The following is an 11,583-nucleotide window of genomic DNA, read 5'->3' on the forward strand; positions in this document are numbered from 1 at the left end:
AATGAATTTAGTAGGGTTCTATTTATTGGAATTTAAGATGTTTGTGACTCAAGAGGAAATACCTTAATGTCTGCAGTTCTGCAGTTTAGATATACATTTTCAATCGCAGACATTTTTTGTTGCTTTCGTTATTTGCTCAGGAAATGAGGTACTGTGCTTGACGCTGAACAGTATTGGAGTTCAAACATGCAGTGACCAGGAGAAGACCACTTGGCGGGTTATGGATTGCAGTACGTCCAAAGCAGAATCTAATGTCCTCCCATTTGGATTCTATAAGAAGCCAGGTGTGTATTGCAGAAAATATATAAACTCATAACCCAGGAAAGCCTGCACATCAAGAATCTAGGTTTATATATTTGAAGTTCTCAAATAAACAAGAATAATTCAAATGTAATTGCTTGCATTTTATAGTACATTTAAACTCAAAGGATCAAAAATGCCTCACATGTTACAGAGGATCTTTTACATTCCCTAATGATTTACATCACCCACCCTTGTGATGCAGAGCAGCCCCACTACTCAGTAGATCGGAAGGAGAAGTTTTTTCACCATTTGAAATGTGAGCAAAATTAAGGTAGAGCAGACAGTGCAAGCCCTAAGCCCTATGCTCTAAATGTAGCGAAAAAACCAGGGTTAATTCCTCTGCTCTTACGAACAGTGCAAAGGGCTTTTTAATGAGCAAATACTCAGGAATTCTGTTTAATGCTTGATCTGTAGGACAGTGTCAACTAGAGCACAGTCTCTCCTGTTACCATACTAGGTCACTAGTTTGAAATTCTAAAAATCCAGAGAGAAGACCACAACATACTGTTCCAACACTCCACCTACTCTCCCACTCACTCCAGTACCGACTAATCATATCCATCCTTACTTCTGAGTTCTGACAATCGTAAAAAATACTGCATAGGACCAGAGGACAAAGCAAAGGCTACTAACTGTATTTAAGAGTAGATATTTCTGTAAGAATACAGTATATGTATGCAGCTGTTGTTGATTCATTTTAAAAATTCCATTCATATAAAGGGAGCACCTACAGTATTTGAAGAGTTTTGCAAGTTCCAAAGATGTTATTTTGTTTGATGAACAAAAGATGAACACTGTCTGTGACTACTTGATCTCCACTTAGCTCTTGTGGTTGCCTTTAGTTTTCTATTTGATGGGTTGCACTATCAGATATTATCTTGTTTTGTTCTTTCAGCCTATAAGTAAAATATTGATGGAACTTTTTTATTATTTTTTGACTTTTGTAAAGGACCTTTCAGTTGGAACTGTAGTATGAAGGAAATTGCACCAAATTGCACTCTAAATTTAAATATAATTCTTCTGTCTGTGTTTCAAAAACAGGAATAAAAATATATCTGTTGTCAGGGACATTATTTTTATGTTAGTGTTTCCAAAAAAGGACGCTTTAGGCTTACCGCAGTTGAACTCTAGGTGGAATGAAAATATTTTTGAACGAATATAATAACCTGTTTATCTGCATGGGTGTTTGATAAATTCCATCTCTTAGAGAGCTGATGCAAAAACAGTTGTAAAACTATTAGCTTCACAGTTTTCACAGCTATTTGAATGTACATATTTTCATATACTGTATGGATGGTCTTCACACAGTATGAATTCTTCACTGAATGATGGGCACAGAAATTCCGGAGAAGCTAATGTACAGTATTTCTTTTTATTGTGCCTCCTGTAGTAAACCAATGGAACCACAATCCTAAAGCTTGTCCTGCTTTCCATCTCCCATCTCCTTACCAGTCACAGAATGGTAAGATCCATGTAATTCTAAACCTTTATATACCCAGATAAGTTTGTCTGAAGTTCCCACACTTTGTACAAAAAAAGAAATCTATTTTATTATCACTTTGTGTTCTCTATGTGCAATACTTGTGTCTTTCTGCACTGTAAAAAATAAATCATTTAAGATGTGGTTTAAGTATAGACCATTTCTTTATTTAATTTGTCGTTTTAATAGTTAGAAGAGTTCCCCTTTAAGCAACCTTTAGACTTTAAATGTACTATTGTTGTTTAAATAAACAATTACATACTGTATCAAATTATAGCTGTCAGTCATTTTACAGAGAAAAAAATATTTAACTTGTTTGCTAACCACATGCTAACCATCTAGAAATTAGAGGCGTAATCATGGTAGTGGATCTAGAATATAAAGCACCCTGTTATGCTTTCACCACATTTGTTAAGATGACTTTCCCTCTTTGAAATTCAAGCCTTATACATGTGTTCCTTACAGACAAAGAACACTAAGAGCTTTATAAAAGACAACGTTCTTTTATAGATAGAGAAATAACAAATATGCTGCCCGTTACCGGGTTGGAAAAACAACTTTAAATTTTATAATTTAAGAAAACAATTTTCTTCTAGCTTCACCTTTGGATTTTTGGCAGTATTGCAAATGCTTTCAATAATCCTCTGTAATATGAAGAAAGCGTTAGTCAGAACATTCACTGTATTAAGCGATCTTTTTCTATGCATATCGGATCTAAGGTTTTTCAATGCCACATTAGCTCACAGGCCCGTAACCTTATCACTGAAGCAGAACATAACATCTATATGGCACTATTTTAGTAAAGCTTTTCTTCCTGCTTGAGCTAAATCAAAACCTCACTTACACCATAGCTCAAAGCATACTTTGTACTCTTTGCATATTTACTGTTCTCGCAATGAATATTTTCTCAGAACATACATTGAGTCAATATTTTCTCTTTGAAGATGAAGCAGATTGTGCTATTCGAATGATACTGTGTGTCTGTGGGCAGTCAGTGGAGCTGTAGCGTATTGTGTCGTGCACTTCTGCTTCTGATGTCTTATCACAGCAGGATAATATCACTTAAGCAGGCTTGCTGTATACCAGTATGTTCAATGTTCCCTTTTAGAATCAAGTTTGTATTTAGTCTTTGGACCTGTAGCAGAATGAACTGTTTTTGAGGTTAGATCTACTTTTGGCAGTTATTTGGGTGCAGTGCTGAGTTCTTTCCCTCAAGTCAGACCATATGGTGATGAAACTGTAGACTCTTGTCAGCTTTTGAAATATATATCCTTGGGCCTCCTGGTCCCCACACATGTAATAATGATCTAATTTAGAATTGCTCTTGATTCCACTAAAATTAATGAAATTGGGTAGTGGGGGGGGTTGGCACTACTCATTGTTACAAATCTCAGTATGCTGCACTTACTAGTAATACAAAAAATATTTTTTTAATCCTATATGTTTACAGATTAACTATATTATTTTACCAGTAATTTCACATAAAGAATAGCGGGTGTGCATGCTAGATTACTTATTCTTGAGACTCATAATTCCTTTTAAAAGTTCTGAGAAAAAATGCACCCTAACTACAAAACAATTTCAGATGTCTTAAGTGAACTCAAACACATTAAGGATTGTTTTCCTGTCACCTGATAATTCTTTCAGTTCATTGTGTTTTATACAGTAAGTACTGTGATTATAATTTAGATTATGAATTCAAGATACTCTTTCATGTTTTACTGATGGAATGTAATACAAATATAACAGTAATAACAATAGCCTACATCATATTTCCTCTTGAGTTTCAAAGTGCTTGTTTCGCCACTAATGATAAAATTAGACACAGAACGTTACACTGGCACATTGCATGTCGGCTTTGTTGACTGTGGTGAAGAGTAACATCATGTTTTCTTTTATTCTTGCATTAGTTATATTAAATAAATTGATAGTTTTTCAATCTCTTTTAACACTCCTGTTTGTCTGTGGCCCCCATGAACCCAAGTGATTAAATGTGTACTGGTTTAAGATAGGTTCAGAATCCTGCAGTTCCTCAAAGTCTCTCCCAACCTTTGATTTGGAAATACTGCCCTGTCTTAAGCTTTGTAAGAAGGTTTGTGTTTGAATTTTGTTTTGTGGTTGAAAAATCTCCTTTTTAAAAACACGTTTGCAATGGTAAGCCTTCAGTTTTAAACCTGGCCATGGTGCAAGTTTGTGTTTTTTCATCAGTGTACCCTGCAGTGGACTGGGTGTCCTGTCCAGATGTATCCTGCCTTGGGCCTGTTGCTTGCCAGGATAGGCTCCGGCTCTATCATGACTCTTAATTGGATAAAGCAGTTAGAAAATGGATGGATGAAAACTTGGTCACCGCATGGTTAAAAATGTTGTTGCTAATTCTGAGTCTTTTTGTCCCAGCTGTGTTGAGTGCCTGGGAATTTCTAGATTTTTCCTCTGTTGCAATTGACCCCTCCATCTCAGAGTACGATGTCATTCACTTAAGTAAAGACATCACAGAGGATTTCAACAAATCCAGAGATTGGTGCCTGTCAGGTAATATTTTCTTCAAAACTCATTTCTTTTCATTTTACAGAAATATTGAATATGATGAAAATAATCTCCTGATTTTTTAGGGAAGTTGCTGAGTTAGAGCATGTTCCATTGATCTAACTTAAGTGCATATACCACAGTTCACAGAGTTATACTGATGTATGTAATGATAAAGAAAATGAGGGTCATGCATGACCTTCTTCTGATTAAGTATCTGGTTAAATATAAGTTCTGGATGCAATCTCAGGTACAGAATATTTACAGTAAAACTGCCCAGATTACAGACTGTCTGGTAATCTTGTTTGATATCATCTCATCATAAGAATCCAGTGAGTTCACACCTTAAAGGTTCTCAATAAATAGTAGAGTAGAGATGATACTTCTCAGGGGATACTGTTTTTTGGATGTTGTTGATCCCCTTGTTTGATTGTTTGATGTATTATTGCCTTGTGGAATGTCCAGCTCTTCCAGTGTTTTGATTAACCAAACCTTTTGCTTTCCCCCAGCATGCACAGAGAACGCTTCCTGCGCAACGGTGACTGTGGACATAACCGACTCTGCGGTCCGTTGTGTTTTCTACCCTGACACACACCGCTGCTCCCCAAGTACGCTTGGCCAGGAGTGCAAACTGCTCCTCAGGGAGCAAGGCCTCCTGGTCCTTCACAAAAAAAGTGGGTGAATCCTCCGTGTAGAATCCAGAGTTTACAGGTGCCCCAGAAGTGTGGCTTATCCTACCTCTCAGATTGTCTTTCTTGAACCTACTGTAGTGTTTGTCTCATTCAAGTCTAAAAGTCCCTAATCTCAGCAAGCCCAAGGCAAATCTCCAAATTTCCGGTGAAGTACAAGAAAAACATACTTCTATAAAGTAGCAAATGTTGTAGTTTTCTGAGTGACTTGGTCATTTAAAAGGTGTCAACAAAATGGCATAGCAAATTTAAGCGAGTTATTATTATACATTTCCATTTCTGCAATGTGAGTAACTCTTCTTAGTGCACTTCTCACTGTACTGATTGTATTGTATGTATTGTATTATTATTATTGTATCATTCGTTACACTTTGGCAGTTTTGTCTGTGTTAAGCTGCTGTTGCACTGCAATTTCCCTCACGGGATCAATAAAAGATATCTATCTACAGTCAAGTTGTGCATTTATAACTGAGTGTATACAATTCAAACTGATTATTTTTGTTCATCATTATTGTCATCATTTTGATGTTATTATTATGTCAGACTTCAAACCCAGATTGACATCAGTGTTCATCCCAGACCACGGAATGGTTCTTGGTGAATCACAGTTGAAACTGCTGGGATCGGACAGAAAGGAAGTGAACCACTTTCTGGGTGTGCCTTATGCTCTTCCTCCAACGGGAAATAACCGCTTCAGGCCTCCACAGCCTCCCCAGTGGACAGACACTTGGAATGCTACTTACACTAGGTAAATTTAGGAAACATCGTCTGTAACATTTTGTTGTTTACCTCACAATAATTCACTCAGAACTGTACACTGAAGGTTAGAAGAGGTTTATCTTTACATGCTAACACTTCAGTACTGCATTTTTTAGAAAAATATACATTCAAAATACTCACATAAAAATCTTAGCTAGATGAATATAACCCATTGCTGTATTTCAGTTCCTTATTGAGAATAAACATTGTCTAAAAGTTCTTCATCTCCAGTTGAAAACACTGATTACTGGGAATCCGGCCATTTGAAATCTGTTGCATCTTCATTTATAACGATTTGCTGAACTGTATCTTTTTTTCACATTTGAATTTCAGGCCCAGTTGTTTACAGCCCGGTGATGACCAGACATTGGCGGCAGATGAAGACTGCTTGTATCTGAACATCTATGTCCCTCGCAGCATTGTAGGTTTCGTCCTGTAACTGGCTGTTTTGCAAAGCAAATCTCACAACATCTTTGTAACCTGATACCTAAGGGAGTGAAGCCAAGCGAATGAGAGCAACCTGAAGAAGGCTCCACGGCCGAAACGTTGTGTTCTCTTTCTTCTTTTTTTCAGCATGGAATAAACCTATTACTTGTTCCTACTGTAGTAAATGGATTGGTTAATGGAAGCTCATGTTGTAGGCAACCTTTAGAAACAATTCTCCGTCTTTAACTTTTAATGCTGTGTTAATCACATTTTGTCTTTCACAGAGAGATAATTCCTCGGTTCTCATATTTTTCCACAACCCTGTGAGAGATGCCAGCAATACTGGACAAGACCCACTGGATGGCTCTTACCTTGCAGCAGTTGGGGACATCATTGTTGTTACAGTCAGCTTCAGAGTCGGGGCATTTGGATTTCTCAGTGCAGGTAATGTAATGAAAGTCACAGTGTTCATCTTTCAAATTAAAAACTTTTTCCTCTGCAAAATTTTTGTATTATTCTAAAATCAAGGCTATTAGTTAAAAAGCAGCTGTTGTGCCTTGAAGAAATTTAGATCCCCTGTTCTACTTCATTTATGTTGAATGAATATATATTGTTTTGCTTTAATTTGTGGTGGATAGATACTGTAGTTTTCACGTCTTTAAATACTGTTACTTTTGAAGTATTCCATCCCTGAGGGCACCTGAGTAAATCAGCAAGGGAAGAAACGCATTCCATTCCCTCTGGTGGACAATGTTTTGTTAAGCACAGAGAAGGAGAGATTCTGAATAAGAACATTAAAGTCTGCCAGACAGGTCTAACAGACAACCTCTTTAGGCCTGGCTTGTAGAAATGTTAAAGCCTTTAACTCGAGCAAGGTTAATGATCCCCAAAGGGCAGACAGCAGAAGACACATCACCTTTAAAAGCTTGTTAATCTGGATTTCAATTGGAGATCTTTGAAAGTGCACTGATGAAGGGCAAATAAATCTTTCTTTGTAGTTTCATGAACAGATTTTAACCTTATCTCAGAAAGTATGTTTCTGGTTCTTAGAAAAGCATGATAGGATGTCGAAACCTGATTCCAGCGAAAGGCTTTTAGAAAACCTTTAACGTGGTTTGGAAAGGCATTATTGCAGATAATAAAGAAGCAAAGTGGAAGCTGATGTCTTCCCAATATTGTTGAAGATTTTAAAGTTTTAACATGAAGTACAAGGTATTGTCAAACCATGAAACAACATGAATAAACAAACATTGAGGAGAATATTTTTCACCTATGAAACACTGAATATTCTCTATAGTCACTTTAAAAATATCATGTTAACATTGGAACGTAGCTACATCAGACACTACCTGTACTATTAAGCAGCCAGATTGTAAAATAGTGTCTTCAATAGCTGTTAATAGTCTGCTTTACAAGCAAATGCTATTAAATGTCTCCCATTTAGTCAGATCTGAATTTTTTTAAATTCATTTTGAAAAATATGAACTGTGCTTAAAATCCTTCTTGTTTTTATTTGTCTTCCTATCATATTTCACAATGGAAATTCAGCTTCCACACTTAAATGACACTTGTTGACTAGAAATGCTATGCCTTGCAGTGGCCTGACAAGAGGATTGTTGTGCTACAACAATTATGTAACCTCAGGTGTAGTTAAGATTGATAGATAGATAAAGAATAAGAAATAATAGGCAGGTTAGATAGCTCATGCTATGCTTTAATCCCGAAATTGTATGTCTTAGTGTGCATTCACAATTCATACCTGTCTTATCATCTCTGACTCATCTATCAGATCATCCCTGACAGACACAATATATTGATTTTTTAATGGTTTCATATACGGTAACTGTCGCAATATATACACTTCAACACTTTGCACATTGTATAGCATTTCAGATAAGATTGTACTTGTTTCCCTGATCACTTTTCTTTAAACGTAAAAATTACAAATGGGGAGAGATCCAAGACAAAGGCTTTAGTGTAAAGTACTGTAGCTTTGGTTCTTGTCAAGAAGGCTGTGGACAGAATGTGTTGTGAACAGGTTAAAAATAAGAAAGTATGTTTGTCCACCCACATGGTTTTCACTTAACTGGTGTAAAACTGACATTAATAGTACCCGTTACATCCTGTCACGCTCTATGAAAAACAGTTGTGAGACAACGAAAGCAGGTAAGAAGTGGTTGCGAAGTTACAATATACTGTCAGAAATAATATGCTCAAATGATCCCTACAGCTCTTAGAAATCTTGCAGTAACTGCTGCTTGTCGAAGTTTAGTTGAGAAAGTTACAAGTGCCCGTCAACATGAACTCTTCTCTGAGGTAGCAGGTGTTAATAGGTTCATGTCATTATCCAGCATGTTAGAGAAAAGATGACAGCTCAGTTAATATGTGGTAGGGTGGTACACTCCTCGTTTAAAAGTGCATCACGATGGACAATGTGTTTTTGGATGAAAACAAAGACTAAAAATTTAATTAAAAGAAGAGTGGGTGTCCTCTAAAATGTTTCATGTCGTGTTTCTTGGTATTACATCACACACTATATGTATGTAAATGTTTCCATTGTTAAATAAGTTAAAAAGTTTCATCTTTTCAAAAGTGCTCTTGCAAATATTCAGTCAGCAAGTATATTACTAAACTAGAAAGACAGAAAAGCAGTATTTCCATCTCATGACGTCAGATGTTAAGTCACCCTTGTAGAGATGGTATTAAAGGTAGTATTCTGAATCGGGACTGCACATATTCTTCAGTGAGTTTGTCCTCGTCTAAATTCAGAACCTTGCAGTGCACAAGGTGCCATAATTCTTTGAGATTTCAAAGACTGGATTTTATTGAATGTCACATTCCAAGTAAATTCATATTATGACATTATTATTTTGATTAATTTTGTGATGTAGCAAATTTCCTAAAAGCATTCAAATCCTTTGGATTTCAAGGTAACACCTAGTTTTGTCTTCTCCTGGTACTGTATGTATGGCAGCCAGGATCTCCAGTTAAATAGCACAAACAATGAAATAACGTATTAATTACGAACAACATCATAATTTGTTGAATGTCCTTGTGAAACCCTAATGAGTTCACTCGTTCTGAAAATCTACACTTCAAGTTCCTCTGAAAGAGAAACAACTGGATAAGGGTAGCCCACTCTAGCATGAACAGTACAAAGACAGCTGGATGGGTGACTGTCTTGATGAGGGGTTTAACCATTGTTTTAGGTTCGGAAGCTGCCCCTGGGAACTACGGTCTTCAGGATCAGGTGCTGGCTCTGAGGTGGATCCAAAGCAACATCGGGCACTTTGGTGGGGATCCTGGGAAGGTGACTCTGGGGGCTGAGCGGAGCAATGCAGACATTGCAAGTTTGCTTCTTACTTCTGCTGTCGCTCAAGGACTTTTCCACAGAGTGCTGCTTTTGGTAAGATACAAACACCGCCTCTTGAATGTCGAAGTAAATCTTCCTAAAGTACTCTTTTACAATATGGCTTGATTTCATTTGGTTAATTGCCTGAACTTTGCAGACTAATGCTTTGACTTTTGCATGATGTCAACGTCGTTGAATGTGCGCTGACACATTTTTTTGCTAGGTACTTATTAAGGCCATAAGCTGCCGAAAGGTTTCTTAAGGTCCAAGGTTAGATTATAAAAAGGACTCTATGATGCACTGCTGATAGATCAACATACTGTAATATGCGGTAAAAACATTTATTCTCCTCACACTCTTCGGTGTTGCTATCAAATGGGTTAATATGTGTCTGCTGTAATGGATGGACCAATCCCAAACAACTTTGTGCCAGAAAGGTACAATTTTATTCAGTCACCTAATTAAAAGAATGGGAATGTTAACGTTTTTATTTTAATTGAACCAAAATGCTTGTTTCATATCTGAAGATGTTGAAGCACCAAAAGGTCTAGTTTGGGTGACAAGACTGAGAGCTATTATTATGCTCTACTCAAGGTTATCTTTACCTCTCACCTTGTGTTGCTCTTCCTGTGAAACACTAGAAATGCTGTTTGCTTGATGTAAACCCTTAAAACAGTATTAGAGAACAGAGTAGTGTGATGTGACAGAAAAAAAAGGACACATTTCTTTTTTAAAGTCTATTTTTAACAAGGGAAGTAGCAAATTATTTTGGTTATTAGTGTGTATTAAATGCACAAACCACTGTTTCTGGATCTTACACATCATACTTCATTCTGGAAGGTGAAGAAATGACCAAGGCAGAGATAAAAAAAAAAAAGATTTCACGCGGCTGGTGTTTTCCTGACCTGTTGAACAAAAGAAATTATCCATCTCCAGACATGACTACTGTATGACATCTCTGATGAAACAAATTATATTCTTTTCTGAAGGGTGATTATCTGTTCTGCATGTAGCAGAGTGATCATACCACAACAAAGAACATGATTCCATTATGGTCCACTATCAAGTTTTTCGTTTATGATAAGTGACTGATGCATATGAGAAAACATACTTCTTTTCAGTGATATTCTTCATAAATTGGTTATTGCTTGTAATAAAGTAATTAATTATTGATCCAAAATAATGAGGTAGAATTAACAAATTGTGATATTAAATAAGCCTACCTAAACATGGCTCTTTTGTTATTCCTTTTATGAGCTTTTCTCTGTTCCCTTTTCCACATCCATTTAATTGCAACACTGCTCTCCACAGTGGTGAAATTACGACTGAAATTCTGACCACTGTAGTCTCATCTAGTCACGGACCCTTTTCTTTCACAGACATATTTCTTAAAGTGTTCCAACACTCCTAACTAATTTTCATTATCCAGCTTTGGAACTTCAACAGTGCATTAAACTATTCCAATGATAAGCACAGTAACTGAGGCTGGTACTCAGGCCCTAAACATGCTATAGACACCTTACCCTCGATATCATTATAACACTTGGGCACATGCCTTCCATTCAATCTCCGTTACTAACACACTGATGTTTATTAAGGTACTGTATAATTGGTGGTTTCTGCCTTGAATTTATAGTGGTTTGCTTTCAAACTTGTTCATTTTATAAAGAGCTCCAATAACTTGCTTGTTTGTAGAGACCTATTTTTAAATGTGGCAGCTTCCTATCATGGTGTGTGTGACAATTTACATTTTATAAAATATAAGTTAAATAAAAGCTATGTTTCAGAGAATATTTCTATTTTTAGCTGATAATTTGTTTTTATCTTTATTGATTGGTTTCCTTTAAATATTACACAGTGACAAACGTGATGTAGAAAGATAAAACAATGCAGAAATTTTCTTTGAAATAACAGTGAACCAATGTTTCTGTTCTAATTATAGATTACAGGACAGACTACAGAGCAGAAAGTATTTCTATTTTATAAAAAATAAAAAACAACCAGACAAGTATAACCCAATCTAGCATGAACAGCACAAAGACACTTTATAG

At 36.3% G+C, this 11,583-nt stretch overlaps 1 protein-coding gene across 1 annotated transcript in view; it reads left to right on the top strand.

Annotated features, from left to right (window-relative positions):
* Window positions 1-11,583, top strand: part of tg (thyroglobulin) — a 104,306-nt gene that overhangs the window by 43,280 nt on the left and 49,443 nt on the right. Inside the window, exons 34-41 of the mRNA XM_015357396.2 lie at window positions 141-284; window positions 1,694-1,765; window positions 4,178-4,312; window positions 4,816-4,980; window positions 5,539-5,743; window positions 6,088-6,175; window positions 6,465-6,624; window positions 9,390-9,586. Of these exons, the coding sequence (XP_015212882.2) occupies window positions 141-284; window positions 1,694-1,765; window positions 4,178-4,312; window positions 4,816-4,980; window positions 5,539-5,743; window positions 6,088-6,175; window positions 6,465-6,624; window positions 9,390-9,586 (1,166 nt within the window). The remainder of the gene's footprint in view (window positions 1-140; window positions 285-1,693; window positions 1,766-4,177; window positions 4,313-4,815; window positions 4,981-5,538; window positions 5,744-6,087; window positions 6,176-6,464; window positions 6,625-9,389; window positions 9,587-11,583) is intronic.

This window comes from Lepisosteus oculatus, chromosome 10 (assembly GCF_040954835.1).
Source record: "Lepisosteus oculatus isolate fLepOcu1 chromosome 10, fLepOcu1.hap2, whole genome shotgun sequence".
Taxonomy (NCBI): Eukaryota; Metazoa; Chordata; class Actinopteri; order Semionotiformes; family Lepisosteidae; genus Lepisosteus; species Lepisosteus oculatus.